General features: G+C 30.4%; 1 protein-coding gene across 1 annotated transcript in view; it reads right to left on the reverse strand.

The window, feature by feature from the left end:
- The window catches only part of fig4a (FIG4 phosphoinositide 5-phosphatase a), an 83,280-nt gene that overhangs the window by 6,069 nt on the left and 57,026 nt on the right, over window positions 1-20,185 (reverse strand). Inside the window, exons 20-22 of the mRNA XM_016240279.1 lie at window positions 17,219-17,302; window positions 13,142-13,337; window positions 1,027-1,121 (exon numbers count right to left, since the gene is read on the reverse strand). Of these exons, the coding sequence (XP_016095765.1) occupies window positions 1,027-1,121; window positions 13,142-13,337; window positions 17,219-17,302 (375 nt within the window). The remainder of the gene's footprint in view (window positions 1-1,026; window positions 1,122-13,141; window positions 13,338-17,218; window positions 17,303-20,185) is intronic.

Consider the following 20,185-nt stretch of genomic DNA (forward strand, 5'->3'; position numbering starts at 1 on the left):
GTGTGTGAGTGAATGAGAGTGTGAGCGTGTGTGTGTGTGGAGTGAATGAGTGTGTGAGTGACAGGAACATGAAAGTGGTTTGAAGGGTAAAAGAATATGTGAAGCCCAGCTGCTGCTGCATCCTTCAGCTCATCACACTCAGATGTGACACACGTGAGATCTCACCGTTTCACACGCTACCTGACCGTCTTATAATAGCCTTCTGGGTTTTGTGTAAGATATTCCTGATCACTGAGGTCAAATCCCATGATTCCCATTGATCCTGACTGAAAGAGGACCACGTGACATGAGATCTGTGCACAATTTACATTTACATTTAATCATTTAGCAGACGCTTTTATCCAAAGCGACTTACAAATGAGGACAATGGAAGCAATCAGACAAATGAGAGAGCAACAATATTCAAGTGCTGTGACAAGTCTCAGTTAGTCTAGCACAGTGCACATAGCTAGGTTTTCTTTTTTATAGAATGGAATGGAATAGAATAGGTAAGTGCTAGTATTAGTTCGTCAGGAGCTAGCGCGAAAATTATGTCTTTAGACGTTTTTTGAAAATGGCCAAAGACTCAGCTGTTCGATATGAGTCTGTTTCAATAGATCCTATTTTTTTTTTATAAATTATATTTAAATTACATAGAAATTAATACTTTTATTCATCAAGGATGCATTAAATTGATCAAAAGTGACAGTAAAGACATTTAAAATAGATTTTTATTTCAAATAAATGCTGTTCTTTTGAACTTTGTTCATCTGTGAATCCTGAAAAATAAAATGTATCACAGTTTCCACAAAAATATTGTGCAGCACAACTGTTTTCAACATTGATAATAATCAGAAATGTTTCTCGAGCAGCAAATCAGCATATTATACTGATTTCTGAAGATCATGTGACGCTGAAGACTGGAGGAATGATGCTGAAAATACAGCTGCGCATCACAGAAATAAATTACAGTTTAACACATATTAACATAGAAAACAGCTGTTTTAGATTGTAATAATATTAAACTATTTTTCCTGTATTTCTGACCTGTGGTATATGAGGACGTCTTCATCCGGCGGGATGGCCAGCAGGTTCAGCCCGTATGTCTCTCTGACAGGCGGCAGACGCTGCTGAGGCGGATCCTGTAAGGTCACACAGGTCAAAGGGTCAATGAGGTAAACTGTATAATGTTATTGTATAAAGCAAAGTGTATGTCTCTTGCTGTATGTGTTTTGAAGCAGCATAAAGCCGTTTACAGTCGGTCCAAACATATTAAACTCTGAGAAGTGAACTGAAGGGTCTCCCCTCACTAACGAGCCGCTGTTACGTAACCGGCTGAAGGTTTGACGAGTGTGTTTGTTACGGGTGTTTCCCTCCGGCGGCCACGCGTTCGGTTTTACTCGTATACATACTGATTAAACTCGAGACGTGACTAATGCGACGTTTCACACGCACCAGAGTAATTACAGTGTCGCAGGTAATGAGGTTTTCACGTTTAAATATTTCATCAGCCGCGGCCGTCGAGTTTATCCCGCCGTTTGCATGCGACAAAGGCGTATGTGAGCGAGGCCTTACACGTGAGCCGTATGAGAAATTAAGTAACATGAGTAAAAAACAGACATGAGAGAACAAAAACTCTCAACAGACAGACTGAAGACTTTTGGCCAAAAGCCTCGCGTCTTTTCAAATTAAACACACTTTCCGATTTGGGTGAATCTCACAGAAACATGTCCAGGTCACATTCACACCAAAAACAGAAGGAAAAAAATAGACAGACTTAAAACTAATAGAAAAAAAGAAAAGAAAATGAAAGATATTTACAAAGAGAAAAGCCAAAATAAGAAAAAAGGATAAAAATTGAAAAAATAATAATAGAAAGCTTTTTCCAAAATGAAAAAAAAAAACAAAGGGAAAAAAAATTGTTACAAAATTGGAAAAGCACTGCATTTCAGAAACATGTTCTTAAATCTGACTCATATAACAAATACTTACATGCACAGTTTTAAGGCAGCTTTCATCGCCTTTTTGTTAACTTCATGACTTACCGTATTGGCCCGAATATAAGACGACCCTGATTATAAGACGACCCCCATTTTTCCAGATGTAGCTTTTGGAAAAAGGCTTTTTAAAAACCAAATCTTGTTTTTTCTCAGTAAAACACATTTTGTCTTCAATTATTCTTATATTGCATATTTTTCCTATTTTAATTTTTGTTTTGAAAGTATGGTAAAAACTGGTAAAATGTACCAATAATCACATTAAAAAAATATACACTTTTTGATATACCATTAAAAAATAAAAAATAAACAGGTTGCCCATCTGAATCAGGACGTTTAGGCTATCCATCTAATAGTAGCCTACCACAATCTTATTAACAGTAGAAGTTAAATCTTACTGTAGTCTTCAGATCTGGGTACTGTCTTACGTTTTAAAATCACAAAGAGAGTTTGGTCGCATCAGGCTAACGTGACAGTCACGACTCGTGCAGCTGTAAGCTTTTCTTTCTCTTTAGTTTTTACTCGCGATCTTTACAACACGCATTACATTACGTATTTCATGGCACACTCGTTTTATGAGTATTTGGCGCCACCTATTGTTGCTGGTGTATTATTGACATGTCAAAGTCTAGAGCCTTAATATAAGACGACTGAGTTTTTTCAGATGTATTTCCAAGAAAAAAACATCGTCTTATATTCGGGACAATACGGTAAGTGAAGACATAACTACCACATTGCATGCGCTTTAATATGAAATGATATACAGCTCGTGCCGCCGCATTTGTGCAATTCAAAAACACATGCTACAAGCACAGTATACCGGCTGATTGAAAAAATGTATCGCCTGTGTTAATGCGCTAATTTTGACAGCACTAAAATAAATAAATAACTAATGAAGTAACTGTCATCACAAAGCTCATAACAGTCATAACATCTGGCCTCTGATTCTCTATGCTGAATGTCATGTTCACGTGTCTGTAACTGCTGTAATCTTTACTACCGTTATTAGTGCAGGAGACCTTGACTAACATGAAGAGGAATATGAATACTCAGTTCTGCTTTCCTGACATACACAACAACCTCTGTCTCTGTGTGTGTGTGTGTGTGTGTGTGTGTGTGTGTGTGTCTCCATGGCAACAGGTCAGCGCGACTCTGACAAACAATCAGAGGACTGAACCGGAGCTGCATGACGCTTTCATTCATCCTCATTAATATTTCCATCCTTCAGTTGGAACCTACCTAATTTCATGCATTCGCAAACACCAACATCATATATATTCATACAACAGGTCAGTGCGACTCTGACAAACAATCAGAGGACTGAACCGGAGCTGCATGACGCTTTCATTCATCCTCATTAATATTTCCATCCTTCAGTTGGAACCTACCTAATTTCATGCATTCGCAAACACCAACATCATATATATTCATACATTAATGCTCACAATTAAACTACAGTATACACTGCAAAAATGATTTTCTTGCTCAGTATTTTTGTCTTGTTACAAATATCAAAACATTTACAAATCAAGATACATTTACTTAAAAAGCAAAATAAGATATTTAGCCTTTTTTTCTGAAGCAAGAAAAAATATTGTCTATGAGCTAAGAAAAATAATCTTGTTTTTCCTTTGAATTAAGTTTACTTTTCTCTATCGCTGAAATGTTAGTATTTTTAGTATTTTAGTATCACTGAGATACTGTTATAGTTTTTTTTAAAATATTTTTAATAATTTTTTATTTTCATATTTTCCATTTTTATTTTAATAATTTTGTTGTGTGGTTTTGTCATTTTACAACAAAGGAGGAGGGAGAGGAGGAGGAGGAGAGGAGAGGAGAGGAGAGGAGAGGAGAGGGGAGGAGGGGAGTGACTGAGATCAGTTGGGCTGCACTAAGGACAGGACAGTAAAGGATGAAACAGATAAAGCATGGAGTGCAGGTGAAAGGACAGCCACATATTTGGGGTGAAAGAGGAAGACAAAAATAGACACTGAATAAACCACAGAAGAGGAGCTGTTGGGGAGACAGACGGGCCGGAACGGGAGTCTAGGACAGATCAATATCAGTGATTCTCAACCGGTTTTGCTTCAGGGCCCAGCTAGAGGAGGACAGGAGGAGGAGATAGGAGAGGAGGAGAAGATAGAGGAGAGGAGAGGAGGAGATAGAGGAGGAGGAGAAGAGGAGGAGGAGATAGAGGAGAGGAGATGAGAGGAGAGGAGGAGGGAGAGGAGGAGAGGAGAGGAGAGGAGGAGGGAGAGGAGGAGGAGGAGAGAAGAGGAGATGAGAGGAGGAGAGGAGAGGAGGAGTAGAGTCGGTATTAATATTATTCATTAAAGTCCTGAGCGTTCATTCATCTCTCATCCATTAAAATCCCCCTGTTCTTCCCTCAATCCCTCATTCAGTGTCTCTCAAGGTAAATAAACCGAAATGGCCTTGTTGGCATGGCAAAACGGCAGAAACCTTGAGTCACACGCACCGCGCGAGAGACAGAGAGAGACTTTGACTTTAAAATGTCCTTTATTAAATCAAGGATATTTGGGATCTGTTCATATATATACAGTATCTCACAGAAGTGAGTACACCCCTCACATTTTTGTAAATATTTTATTATATCTTTTCATGTGACAACACTGAAGAAATGACACTTTGCTACAATGTAAAGTAGTGAGTGTACAGCTTGTATAACAGTACACACATACATACACACACACATATATATATATAGAACATAATCACACAGTTTTTCGGGGGGGGGATGCTGAACGCATGAGATACATGCAAAAATAAAAAACAAATACACATAAAATACATCTAATAATGATAAATAAATAAAACAATTTAAGTTGCATTTACACTAAATGCATTAGAAACCGCCAACTGTAAAACACACACACAAAAAAAAAACAATATATATATATATTTTTATGTTGCATTTATGTTGTTCATCCAAAAAATTATATGTATATTTTTAATGTTGCATTTATGTTGTTTATTCAACTGCTGAATGCATTAGAAATTGCCACATGTGAAATATGCAAAAAGATAAATAAATACAATAATAAAACTAAATCTAAAAATATACAACAGAAATATATACATAATAAAAATAATATGTATATTTTAAATGTTGCATTTATTTTGTTCATTCAGCTGCTGAATGCATTAGAAATGGCTAAATGAGAAACATGCAAAAAAACATGTATATATATATATATATATATATAAATTAAATATATAAAATATATGAAACCATTAATATATTATCAAAATAAGTATCAAAAAACGAAAAAAAAAAATATAGATCAAATTTAAAAAAATCTATAAAAATTATGTATAATTAAAATGTATCAGGTCGGTATTGAAAAGTCAATTTTTTATTTTACACAAAATGCGATATCCGCCGAGTTATTCTGTCATGTTTTCTCCCTTTCTTTCCAAACCGCGACAAACGCCAATATCCCTTCTCTGCAGAATGCGATATATCCGCTCAACCAATCACAGCGCACCATTCCATGCACTGTAAACAGTTAACAACCAATCACAGCGCACCATTCCATGCACTCTAGACAGTAATGGCAGCGCTTTGAATACACCCGGCACCCTAGTTTTCCTCATCTACTTTGTACTTTGTGATCAACAAACAAACTTAGGGCTGCACGATAAATCTCATGTGATTGTCACGCGCATCTCGTCAGTAAAGCCGGTTCTGTGATTAATAGTAAATCTCCATCACGTGCTTTCAGATGGAGCAGCATTTAATACACAGAGCCGTAGATCACTGCTATATCGCCTTCATAATCGCAGATGAGTCGCATTAGATTATGAACACGATATTGCATAGCTTGTCAGTGTGTTTTTATTAATGCCATTTACGTTTTTGTTAATACAGCGTATAGCACTAGTCAACTAAATGAATGTAACGTGGCAAAGATGAATGCACTTTTGGAAGTTGAATGTAAGGGAAATGTAATTTTGGAATTTTTGTGGTTTAATGTGATGTTGTTCATGTTCTTGTTCATGATGAATTCTTCTTTTATTGCTGTAATTAATTTATAGCATTAACAAGATGACCCGTTGAATTCATTTTGGGAGCGATGACTGATTGAATGTATTTTTAGTCCAGTGCCTGCATATAAGATTAGTATTGACCAAGTTCAGAGGCTGTCATATGTGGATCAACTTACTATGTTGTGTATTTTCAACAGTTTCAATATGAAAAATAACTTTTATATTGATTCAATGGATACATACATACACACACACATATATATATATAGAACATAATCACACAGTTTTTCGGGGGGGGGATGCTGAACGCATGAGATACATGCAAAAATAAAAAACAAATACACATAAAATACATCTAATAATGATAAATAAATAAAACAATTTAAGTTGCATTTACACTAAATGCATTAGAAACCGCCAACTGTAAAACACACACACAAAAAAAAAACAATATATATATATATTTTTATGTTGCATTTATGTTGTTCATCCAAAAAATTATATGTATATTTTTAATGTTGCATTTATGTTGTTTATTCAACTGCTGAATGCATTAGAAATTGCCACATGTGAAATATGCAAAAAGATAAATAAATACAATAATAAAACTAAATCTAAAAATATACAACAGAAATATATACATAATAAAAATAATATGTATATTTTAAATGTTGCATTTATTTTGTTCATTCAGCTGCTGAATGCATTAGAAATGGCTAAATGAGAAACATGCAAAAAAACATGTATATATATATATATATATATATAAATTAAATATATAAAATATATGAAACCATTAATATATTATCAAAATAAGTATCAAAAAACGAAAAAAAAAAATATAGATCAAATTTAAAAAAATCTATAAAAATTATGTATAATTAAAATGTATCAGGTCGGTATTGAAAAGTCAAGATTATGAACACGATATTGCATAGCTTGTCAGTGTGTTTTTATTAATGCCATTTACGTTTTTGTTAATACAGCGTATAGCACTAGTCAACTAAATGAATGTAACGTGGCAAAGATGAATGCACTTTTGGAAGTTGAATGTAAGGGAAATGTAATTTTGGAATTTTTGTGGTTTAATGTGATGTTGTTCATGTTCTTGTTCATGATGAATTCTTCTTTTATTGCTGTAATTAATTTATAGCATTAACAAGATGACCCGTTGAATTCATTTTGGGAGTTTTTTTTCAATATTCAGTGAAAAAATTTTTTTTTTCAAAATATTTGAAAATCAAAATCCGGGTTTGAATTTATAATGTTATTATAACCTAAAGATGCTATGTGAAAGTTTGAAACAGAAAATAGTGGTTTCCATCTTGCCACTTTCATGGGGATCAACTTACTATGTTGTGTATTTTCAACAGTTTCAATATGAAAAATAACTTTTATATTGATTCAATGGATTTATTGCATTAAAAAAAAAAAAAAAAAAAAGTGTCATGGATTTATTGCATTTTGGGAAAAAAATATTTTTTTCAATATTCAGTGAAAACATTATTTTTTTCAAAATATTTGAAAATCAAAATCCGGGTTTGAATTTATAATGTTATTATAACCTAAAGATGCTATGTGAAAGTTTGAAACAGAAAATAGTGGTTTCCATCTTGCCACTTTCATGGTAAAGAAAACACATTTTTACTCAAATTAATCTAAATGGATTTATAGCGTTTTGGAACCAAACTATATATATATATATATAAATAAGAGTTTGGCTACTCTTAACCAAGACTGTATAAGTCTTATACACATGTCTTATATACAGGCACTGGACAATATATATATATATAATTTTTTTTTTATGTTGCATTATCATACATTAATTTATTGCTACCAAGTCATTTCAAGTTCTTAAAAAAATACATAAAGAATTTATTAATATTTAGTGCAATCTGTTCGTCTAAAGCAAAACATTTATGACAGTAAGACTGATTTCAGAAGGGACATAATGGACAAAATTTAACAACTATTATCACAAAATAATTAAATATATGAATAAATTTTGCAATTGATAACATTTGTTTTTCTCCACGCTTTGCATTATGAGCAATACTGTATCAGTTAGTGTAATTTGTACACTGCAAATTAGAAAGGATTATAGGTATCATAAGCAATGCAATTCACCAGATCCCTACTGACTCTATACACACAATAGGAAGAACTGCAGCTGAAATGAAGATGTTTCCTCAGGTAACGTTTCTCCAGGATATAAACCCGATTACAGCATCATCAGAATCACACTGGAGATCTTAATAAAGGAGGGATCAGGGGTATTGTTGAGCGCGGGCATCTGCGGACACATACCAACTCACACAGAGCCCAGAAAACAGCCTTCACTGCTTCAGTGTCACATGAAAACACTGACAGACGGCAGAATCCACTGATCACAAACTCACACTCATACGTCACAAATCACTATTTCTAGTGCTCATACTTAAGAGATAATGACTGGATTAAATCAATCAATCAGTTCCGCTCAGAACACCCTAGCAACCACATAGCAACACCCTAGCAACCACATAGCAACACCCTGACAACCACATAGCAACACCCTAGCAACCACATAGCAACACCCAAGCAACCACATAGCAACCACATATCAACACCCTGACAACACCCTGACAACCACATAGCAACACCCTGACAACCACATAGCAACACCCTAGCAACCACATAGCAACACCCTGACAACCACATAGCAACACCCTGGCAACCACCCACGTCACCCTAAAATCACAGAGGAGAGTTCAGCATAAATATCACATCAATTACAAATCATAAATGTTTTTGAGCAAATTTTGAGTTTTAAACAAATATAAAAAATAGGTAATTCTATTCGCTCAATTTGTATATAAAAAAATATATAACATAAATAACTCCTAACAAACACCCAACCAACCAAACAAACAAATAAATAAATCAGTAAATGCATTTTATTACTATTTACATTATATAAAAGTACGGTATATATTTTATAAATTTTTATATACATTTTTATATAATTTATATATGTACATTATATATATTTTTCTTAATATACAACTTGAAGAAAATATATTATTTATCATATATATTAATTTTAACATATATTTTTTAATACAAAAATTTAGGAAAATTAAAAAAATCATATATATATATATATATATGCGTGTGCGTGTAAATAATTTCATTATCATTTATATTTTTTCCTATAATACAAATACTACATTATACAAAATTAAATGTCATATTATATTATATTATAAAAAGTGAGGGACATTTTTGTATAATGTAATTAATGTAATTAACGTAGTTAATGTAATGCATTGTTATTTATATTATATAATTTATTTTGACAACCACATAGCAACACCCTGGCAACCACCCACGTCACCCTAAAATCACAGAGGAGAGTTCAGCATAAATATCACATCAATTACAAATCATAAATGTTTTTGAGCAAATTTTGAGTTTTAAACAAATATAAAAAATAGGTAATTCTATTCGCTCAATTTGTATATAAAAAAATATATAACATAAATAACTCCTAACAAACACCCAACCAACCAAACAAACAAATAAATAAATCAGTAAATGCATTTTATTACTATTTACATTATATAAAAGTACGGTATATATTTTATAAATTTTTATATACATTTTTATATAATTTATATATGTACATTATATATATTTTTCTTAATATACAACTTGAAGAAAATATATTATTTATCATATATATTAATTTTAACATATATTTTTTAATACAAAAATTTAGGAAAATTAAAAAAATCATATATATATATATATGCGTGTGCGTGTAAATAATTTCATTATCATTTATATTTTTTCCTATAATACAAATACTACATTATACAAAATTAAATGTCATATTATATTATATTATAAAAAGTGAGGGACATTTTTGTATAATGTAATTAATGTAATTAACGTAGTTAATGTAATGCATTGTTATTTATATTATATAATTTATTTTATACAATTTATTTTCAACAATTTTACGTTTTTTTTAAAAATATATAATTGTGCGACAATCAGCTCAGAAAAAAAATATAAATACAAACTAAACTTTCAAAAAACGTAATTATGATCCAATTCTGTTCAGCTGGCTTCTCGTCTGGTCACATGACTCACATTTCTCATCCTAATTATTTGGAAAGACCTCAAACGGAAGCAGTTCTTCACGTTTGCTGCTTGTGGAATGAACTTCTTTTGCGTCACTGACTCGTCTCCATCTGTCCATTCAGAGCCGCTCTGGAATTAAAGCATCAGCAGATCCAGACCAGACTAACTCTGGAAGCTCTTTCTGTGTTCACGACTGAATCTGCGGGACCTTCACAATCACACACTGCATACTAGTTCTGAGGAGACAGTGTGCACTTTTTCTGGAGGTATAATAATGCATTGCACTTGACTTGATATAATAACACACATATATATATACATGCATACAAATATATTTCCACACACATAGGGTTATTATACTTATATTAATGATTTATTTACAATTTAAATAATTAAGTATTGATTGTGAATGTTGTCTGTATGGTTTAGTTTGTATTTATCATTTTTTTCTGAGCTGTTTGTGGCACAATTGTTAAAAAAGTTTGGTAAAGTTACTATATTTTTGGCTCAATTTTAATATTAGAAAATTCATTACATTAACTATAATAATTATATTAACAATGAAATACATTATTTGTTGATAGGATTAAATTTGGTTAATCACCATCATTTTTTATAATAGAAAAAAAAACATAATATAAAAAGTAATTATATTAATTATTTTAAAAGAAATAAATACAAATAATTACATAAAAAATCATTATTTTATTACTATTTACATTATATAAAAGTACGGTATATATTTTATAAATTTTTATATACATTTTAATATAATTTATATATGTACATTATATATTTTTCTTAATATACAACTTGAAGAAAATATATTATTTATCATATATATTAATTTTAACATATATTTTTTAATACAAAAATTTAGGAAAATTAAAAAAATCATATATATATATATATGCGTGTGCGTGTAAATAATTTCATTATCATTTATATTTTTTCCTATAATACAAATACTACATTATACAAAATTAAATGTCATATTATATTATATTATAAAAAGTGAGGGACATTTTTGTATAATGTAATTAATGTAATTAACGTAGTTAATGTAATGCATTGTTATTTATATTATATAATTTATTTTCAACAATTTATTTTCAAAAATTTTACGTTTTTTTAAAAAATATATAATTGTGCGACAATCAGCTCAGAAAAAAAATATAAATACAAACTAAACTTTCAAAAAACGTAATTATGATCCAATTCTGTTCCGTTCAGGACATCAGCTGGCTTCTCGTCTGGTCACATGACTCACATTTCTCATCCTAATTATTTGGAAAGACCTCAAACGGAAGCAGTTCTTCACGTTTGCTGCTTGTGGAATGAACTTCTTTTGCGTCACTGACTCGTCTCCATCTGTCCATTCAGAGCCGCTCTGGAATTAAAGCATCAGCAGATCCAGACCAGACTAACTCTGGAAGCTCTTTCTGTGTTCACGACTGAATCTGCGGGACCTTCACAATCACACACTGCATACTAGTTCTGAGGAGACAGTGTGCACTTTTTCTGGAGGTATAATAATGCATTGCACTTGACTTGATATAATAACACACATATATATATACATGCATACAAATATATTTCCACACACATAGGGTTATTATACTTATATTAATGATTTATTTACAATTTAAATAATTAAGTATTGATTGTGAATGTTGTCTGTATGGTTTAGTTTGTATTTATCATTTTTTTCTGAGCTGTTTGTGGCACAATTGTTAAAAAAGTTTGGTAAAGTTACTATATTTTTGGCTCAATTTTAATATTAGAAAATTCATTACATTAACTATAATAATTATATTAACAATGAAATACATTATTTGTTGATAGGATTAAATTTGGTTAATCACCATCATTTTTTATAATAGAAAAAAAAACATAATATAAAAAGTAATTATATTAATTATTTTAAAAGAAATAAATACAAATAATTACATAAAAAATCATTCCATAAATAATTTCATTTATTACTCTCTCTCTCTCTCTCTCTATATATATAATCAATTATCAATTAATTATCAATTCAAGGTGTATCTTTCATATACTCTTAATATTTTGAAACTGTTTTTTTCTATATTTTATGTTTTTATTTTAATTTTAAAGTTGCAGTTAAAGTTTTTGTATGTTTAATACAGAAATACTTAAATATAAATAATATCTAAATTAAAAAATAATTATTAAATGAATGATTAAATTGATTAAATAAAATTAAATATATATATATATATATATTAATTATCAATTAAATGATTCAGTAGTATCACTGATATACTGTTAATATTTTGAAACGGTTTTTATTTTTTAATTTGATATATTTTGGGTTTCTTTTTATTTTATTTTTAAAGTTGCAGTCATTCTTTTTATGTTTTTTGTTTGTTTAATTTTTATTAGTTGTTGGTTGTTTTAAATAAAGTGATTTATTAAGTCTATTAAGTTGTAGTTTACTTAGTTTTATTTATTTCAGTACTTCAACCTAAACTAAAAGAAAATGAGAAATGCTGCTTTGACAACTACCTAAAATAAAATAAGTTTATTTATATATTTTATTCATTTAATTTTATTTCAATTAATATATAAATATATATATATATATATATATAGACACTGTATACATATATATATATATATAGATTTTGTTAACTATAACAGCACTATAGCCTACTAAAGTTTGAAATTACTTGCTTACTTCTTTTTGAATACTGTGCAGTATATACTGTACACTACCTACTATTTGTTAAAATATATAATGTAAAACAGTTTGCATGTTTGAACAGCAAATGTTCAAGCACCAGTACACTAACATTGTTGCATTGTGGGATAAAGCATCTCATGAAATGTGCTCTGTTGCTTAGTGCACATGCATACTGCATACAGTGTACATACTGCAGACACAGTCCAATTAGTATGCTACTATTCTATTCTGAACAGCCACACCACAAAAGCTTGTGTTTCGAGCAGCTGGAGTAAGCGTAAGTTTAATGGTGAATCGCAGTGGTGAGCGGATGCTGTACCTCGTGCGTGCGGACGCTGTCGCTCGGCTCGGACACTCTGATCGGCGTGGAGCGCTGTGAGGCCGTCCCTTCCTCCTCGCGCTCTTCCTCGGAGTCATCCTCAGAGCTGCTGGAGATCTGCTCCTCGCTGGGAGGAGGAGGAGCGCTGGCCGCCGTCTTCCTCTGCAACACCGCCTCCTCCTTACTGGACTTACTGCTGAGAGACCAGAGCAGAGGAACAAGATCAGCACCTCATCCTCAATCTCATAAAACACTCCGAGCCACTTTCAATAGGCAAAACCCTGCATGAAGGCCGTCAGTGAACTCAAAAATCTAAAAGGTGTGCATTATAACTGAGAACTACATGACCACTTCACAGTTGGTTGTGTTACTGTAAGTAATTTTCCTCTAATGCTATTGAAGTTAGAAAAGTGTATACCAATGTCGTATGTAACTTTAGAGACGGTCCCTAGATTTGCGAATATCGAGTGCCGGGAAATGACACCTCTGGCCATTCCGTTGGGTCGTTTACAGAGTTTAGAGTTTACAGTTAGAGTTTATAGTTAGTTTACAGAGTTAGAGTTCAGAGTTTAGAGAGTTAGAGTTTACTGAGTTAGTTTAGAGAGTTAGAGTTTACGGAGTTTAGAGAGTTAGAGTTTATAGAGTTTACTGAGTTAGTTTAGAGAGTTAGAGTTTACAGAGTTTACAGTTAGAGTTTATAGTTAGTTTACAGAGTTAGAGTTCAGAGTTTAGAGAGTTAGAGTTTACAGAGTTAGTTTAGAGAGTTAAGAGTTTACGGAGTTTAGAGAGTTAGAGTTTATAGAGTTTACAGAGTTAGTTTAGAGAGTTAGAGTTTACAGAGTTAGAGCTTACAGAGTTAGTTTAGAGAGTTAGAGTTTACAGAGTTAGAGTTTACAGAGAGTTTACAGTTATATATTTTACAGTTAGAGTTTACAGAGTTTAGAGTTAGAGTTTAGAGAGTTAGAGTTTACGAAGTTAGAGTTTATAATTAGTTTACAGAGTTAGAGTTTACAGAGAGTTTACAGTTATAGAGTTTACAGTTAGAGTTTACAGAGTTTAGAGAGTTAGAGTTTACTGAGTTAGTTTAGAGAGTTAGAGTTTACAGAGTTAGAGTTTATAGTTAGTTTAGAGAGTTAGAGTTTACAGAGTTTAGAGAGTTTGAGTTTACAGAGAGTTTACAGTTATAGAGTTTACAGTTAAGAGTTTACAGAGTTTAAAGTTAGAGTTTATAGTTAGTTTACAGAGTTAGAGTTTTCAGAGTTAGTTTAGAGAGTTAGAGTTTAGAGAGTTAGAGTTTACAGAGTTAAAGTTTAAAGAGTTAGAGTTTATAGTTAGTTTAGAGAATGAGTTTACAGAGTTAGAGTTTAGAGTTTACAGAGTTAGAATTTAGAGTTAGAGTTTAGAGTTTACAGAGTTAGAGTTTAGAGTTAGCGTTTAGAGTTTACAGAGTTAGAGTTTAGAGAGTTAGTTTATAGTTAGTTTAGAGAGTTAGAGTTTACAGAGTTAGAGTTTACTGAGTTAGTTTAGAGAGTTAGAGTTTACAGAGTTAGTTTAGAGAGTTATTATAGAGTTAGAGTTTACAGAGTTTAGAGAGTTAGAGTTTATAGAGTTAGAGTTTACAGAGTTTAGAGAGTTAGAGTTTATAGAGTTAGAGTTTACAGAGTTTAGAGAGTTAGAGTTTATAGAGTTAGAGTTTACAGAGTTTAGAGAGTTAGAGTTTATAGAGTTAGAGTTTACAGAGTTTAGAGAGTTAGAGTTTATAGAGTTAGAGTTTACAGAGTTTAGAGAGTTAGAGTTTATAGAGTTTATGGAGTTAGAGTTTATAATTAGTTTACAGAGTTTGAGTTTAGAGAGTTAGAGTTTACAGAGAGTTTACAGTTATAGAGTTTACAGTTAGAGTTTACAGAGTTAGAGTTTATAGTTAGAGTTTATAGTTAGTTTAGAGAGTTAGAGTTTACGGAGTTTAGAGAGTTAGAGTTTATAGAGTTTACTGAGTTAGTTTAGAGAGTTAGAGCTTACAGAGTTAGAGTTTACAGAGTTTACAGAGTTAGAGTTTATAGTTAGTTTAGAGAGTTAGAGTTTACAGAGTTAGAGTTTACAGAGTTAGAGTTTACAGTTAGTTTAGAGAGTTAGAGTTTAGAGTTTACAGAGTTAGAGTTTACAGAGTTAGAGTTTACAGAGTTAGAGTTTATAGTTAGTTTAGAGAGTTAGAGTTTATAGAGTTAGAGTTTACAGAGTTTAGAGAGTTAGAGTTTATAGAGTTTATGGAGTTAGAGTTTATAATTAGTTTACAGAGTTTGAGTTTAGAGAGTTAGAGTTTACAGAGAGTTTACAGTTATAGAGTTTACAGTTAGAGTTTACAGAGTTAGAGTTTATAGTTAGAGTTTATAGTTAGTTTAGAGAGTTAGAGTTTATAGAGTTAGAGTTTACAGAGTTTAGAGAGTTAGAGTTTATAGAGTTTATGGAGTTAGAGTTTATAATTAGTTTACAGAGTTTGAGTTTAGAGAGTTAGAGTTTACAGAGAGTTTACAGTTATAGAGTTTACAGTTAGAGTTTACAGAGTTAGAGTTTATAGTTAGAGTTTATAGTTAGTTTAGAGAGTTAGAGTTTATAGAGTTAGAGTTTACAGAGTTTAGAGAGTTAGAGTTTATAGAGTTTATGGAGTTAGAGTTTATAATTAGTTTACAGAGTTTGAGTTTAGAGAGTTAGAGTTTATAGTTAGTTTACAGTTAGAGTTTACAGAGTTAAAGTTTACAGAGTTCAAATCAGCTCTGACCTACTGAACTATCAGAGCCTGGATCATTATCATTAACTAACACTAAAACCATTACAATAACATTTTACATTAATTATATTAACAATTAATTATACATTATTTGTTTACTTTTTTTTTTTTATATTCAATTTTTTCCCCTTCAGTAAAAACAAAAAACAAAAATTATATTAATTATATTTTTTAATTATATTAAAATTATATTATTATATTAAGTTTTTAATTTTAGTTTAATTAGTTTTAAATTTTTGTTACTTGCAAGTAATATTTAAAAAGATATCTGAAATAAGCTATATATAAAAAAAATCTTTTTAAAAACTAATTTCAGCTAGTTGCCACGACAACATTTCTCATTTTAACCTCATTTAGTTTAACTTTATGTATTATAATAACTACAGTAAAACTAAAACTGAAATAACAAATTTACAATAATAATAAATACACATATTACTAAAAAATATATATTCATACTATATAGATATTTTATATATTTAGATATATAGATATATTTAAAATAACTTCTTTATTATATAATAAAAAAAATTCTGTATTTTTTACATTAAAAACTTAAAATTATATATATATATATAATATAAATAAATATAAAAAATATAGTAAAATATTTTGTAAATATTATTGTAATATATTTTAAAACGCAATTAATTTCTGTGATGGCAAAGCTGAATTTTCAAAAAACATTTCTGATTATTATCAGTGTTGAAAACAGTTGTGCTGCACGATATTTCGGTGGAAACTGTGATACTGTGATATCTGAAATGCAAATCTTTTGTAACGTTATAAATGTCTTTACTGCCACGTTTGATCAATTTAATGCGTCCTCGATCAATAAAAGTATTATCAACTGATTCACCAAATGGTTTGACTGATTCATTAACAATAATTGCGTCAACTAAGTGATTAATTCGTGAATTTGACCAACACTATGTTTATTTCTGCATGCAGTCAGTGAGGCTGTGGTATGAAGTTGATTATTTGTTGTCGTTTGTTTGTTGGCCAGTCTTTCTCTTTCACCATCATTCATAAGCTCAAAACGCTTTTTTGCAACTGGAGATTCAGCAGCTCCTGGTTATTGTGTATATATTCGGCATCATTGTTTTTGTGTTTTCTTGCACGAAGCAGTGCCGGGAAGAGAAGCTCGGGCCACCAGATCTGAATATTCACGCACATATTTTCGTGTGAGATTCCCGTTCACACCTGAAGGACGGCAGACAGGTATCCACGCACGCACAAACCAGTGTGAACCACTGAGCTGATGAAGGAAACAGCAGATCTCTCAGACTCACCCCAGCACTGACTTTGCGCTCTCGTCTGGTTTGCGGACGGTGAACGGACTGGGATCGAGGCCCACCGTCTTCGGCATGAACTCCCTGAGAGACGAGACGAGAGAGAAATCATGAGAAGACGTAGAAAAACCTTCTGTGCACAAACATGTGTAAAGGAACTCTCAAATATCAGATATGTTCAAATCATCAAATCACTTGGCAGCAGGTTTGAAGACACAAACGCGCTTCACAGCAACACGCCAAAATAAAAGTTTGGTTGAAGTCAAAGACATTGTGACAGAGATTTATTACTACTGTACAGCAGAATGTACTTCTCAAATAATAATAATAATAATTTTAATGAATAAATTTTTATTTTAAGAGGTATTTTAATTATTAAGTTTTAATTATTTTAAAAATGTATAAGATTAAATTATAAGATTAATTTTTTTTAATTATAACAGTAAAGCCCTGTTGCGCAGTACTTTTATTATTATTATTATTATTTTTAAGAGGTATTTACATTTTTTTTTAATTCTAATTCTTTTAAAAATTAATAAGATTTAATTATAAGATTTTAAAAGTTTGAATTGTAACCGTAAACCTAAGTTGTGCGGCGCTTTTATTATTATTATTATTATTTAAGTTGAATTATTTTAAAAATTAATAAGATTTAATTATAAGATTTTTTAAAGATCTGTTGTGCAGCACTTTGTTTGCCAAAAAATAAAATAATTATCACATTTTCATTTGATTACATTTTTTAAAAGATTAAACTATTAAACTATTAAGCCTTCATTTGATTATCACTATTATAGTTAATAAGTTAAAAACTATTACAGTTTCTAATAATAAATGTACTGAATCATAAATCCAGAAAAATTAAAGACAACACTGAATTTCTGGAAAAATACAAGATTTCATAGCGCCCTATAAGTGTAAAATAAATAAATAAAATTTAAATTGATTAGACATGCTTTATTCTGAGGTATTTTAATTATTAAGTTTTAATTATTTTAAAAATGTATAAGATTAAATTATAAGATTAATTTTTTTAATTATAACAGTAAAGCCCTGTTGCGCAGTACTTTTATTATTATTATTATTATTTTTAAGAGGTATTTACATTTTTTTTAAATTCTAATTCTTTTAAAAATTAATAAGATTTAATTATAAGATTTTAAAAGTTTGAATTGTAACCGTAAACCTATTACAGTTTCTAATAATAAATGTACTGAATCATAAATCCAGAAAAATTAAAGACAACACTGAATTTCTGGAAAAATACAAGGTTTCATAGCTCCCTATAAGTGTAAAATAAATAAATAAAATTTAAATTGATTAGACATGCTTTATTCTTATTAAAGTGTACTTAAAGCATTAAAACAGAACGCATAGAAATTAAAATGGAAAACAGAATTTAGGAAAAAGTAAAAGATCTCAGAGGGCAAGAAAATGTTTTTTTTTTTGTGGCTAATCCTTCAATAAATTGTATGATTTCAACTTAATTACTAATTAAATTGACTATTAAAACTGAATTAAAAATATAATTTGGAAAATAAAAATATCATTTTGGCTGGAAAAAAGATGAAAAAAATTCTATAAAAAATAAGGGGGCCAATATATTATGTTTTCTTTCCGCTTTTTAAGATTGAAAAAATATATAAATGCATTGAAATTTTTTTTTTTTTAATGAATATTGAGTACTAAACATTTTGAAGGAAATAATACATAATTTTAAACAAATTTCTTGTTACACTGAATAAAAGCATGTTTCATGTCTTACTGGGAAGGATTCTTAAGTGCACATTTATTTTAAAGAAAATATTTTTTTGTTTTATTTTATTTTTGTAAATAATGCTTTGTGTTTATCTATCACCAGCCCTAATTAAACAGAAAATGCTTGTACAAATCAAGAGGTGCTTAAAATGAGTAACTCATGCATTCATCTGACTTGAGTAGAGTAAGTAAACGGCACATTTGTGACCCTGGAGCACAAAACCAGTCACAAGGGTCAATTTTGTGAAATTGAGATGTATACATCAGCTGAAAGCTGAATAAATAGCTTTCCATTGATGTAAGGTTTGTTAGGATAGCACAATATTTGGCTGAGATACAACTATTTGAAAATCTGGAATCTGAGGGTGCAAAAAAATCTAAATATTGAGAAAATCATCTTTAAAGTTGTCCAAATGAAGTTCTTAGCAATGCATATTACTAATCAAACATTAAGTTTTGATATATTTACGGTAGGAGATTTACTAAATATCTTCATGGAACATGATCTTTACTTAATATCCTAATGATTTTTGGCATAAAAGAAAAATCTATAATTGTGACCCATACAATGTATTGTTGGCTATTGCTACAAATATCCCCCAGCGACTTAACACTGCTTTTGTGCTCCAGGGACACATTTGTCTTTATGAAAATGAGGCAAGCTACCGGACGGATTTTCCAACACTCATCCGGTGAGAGGAGATGGTAAAACGAGAGCAATAAATATGAGAGCAGCTGAACCCCGTCTGAGAGACAACAGGAGACGCTAATCAAACACTTTCACAACAGAACCGAAGAACCCCGAGCGTGAAAGCGAAACACAGACTAGAGCGACTTCTGTGTTATTCCTCACAGAGCAACACAGATATGAAGATGCTTTTTAAACAAACACGCAAACAACTTAACTATTTACTTAAATATTCATTCACATAAATAAGTAAGTAACCTTTAAGGTTTTCTTTAATATTTATATATATAAACATTTAAGTAGATGTGAACGTAAATGTTTAAGTAAATTCATTTAGATATTTAAGTAAATATTACATTTTTAATATTAGTGTTTATATGTGAAAATGAATTTGAGTACATTTTAATTTACTTTAGTAAATACTAACATTTATTTATTTATGCTAATAAATATTTAAGTAAATATTATTAAAATAAAATGTTTATATATATAAAATATTTAAATTAATGATCATTCATATA

This window comes from Sinocyclocheilus grahami, unplaced genomic scaffold (genome assembly GCF_001515645.1).
Source record: "Sinocyclocheilus grahami isolate Dianchi unplaced genomic scaffold, SAMN03320097.WGS_v1.1 scaffold587.1, whole genome shotgun sequence".
Lineage (NCBI taxonomy): Eukaryota > Metazoa > Chordata > Actinopteri > Cypriniformes > Cyprinidae > Sinocyclocheilus > Sinocyclocheilus grahami.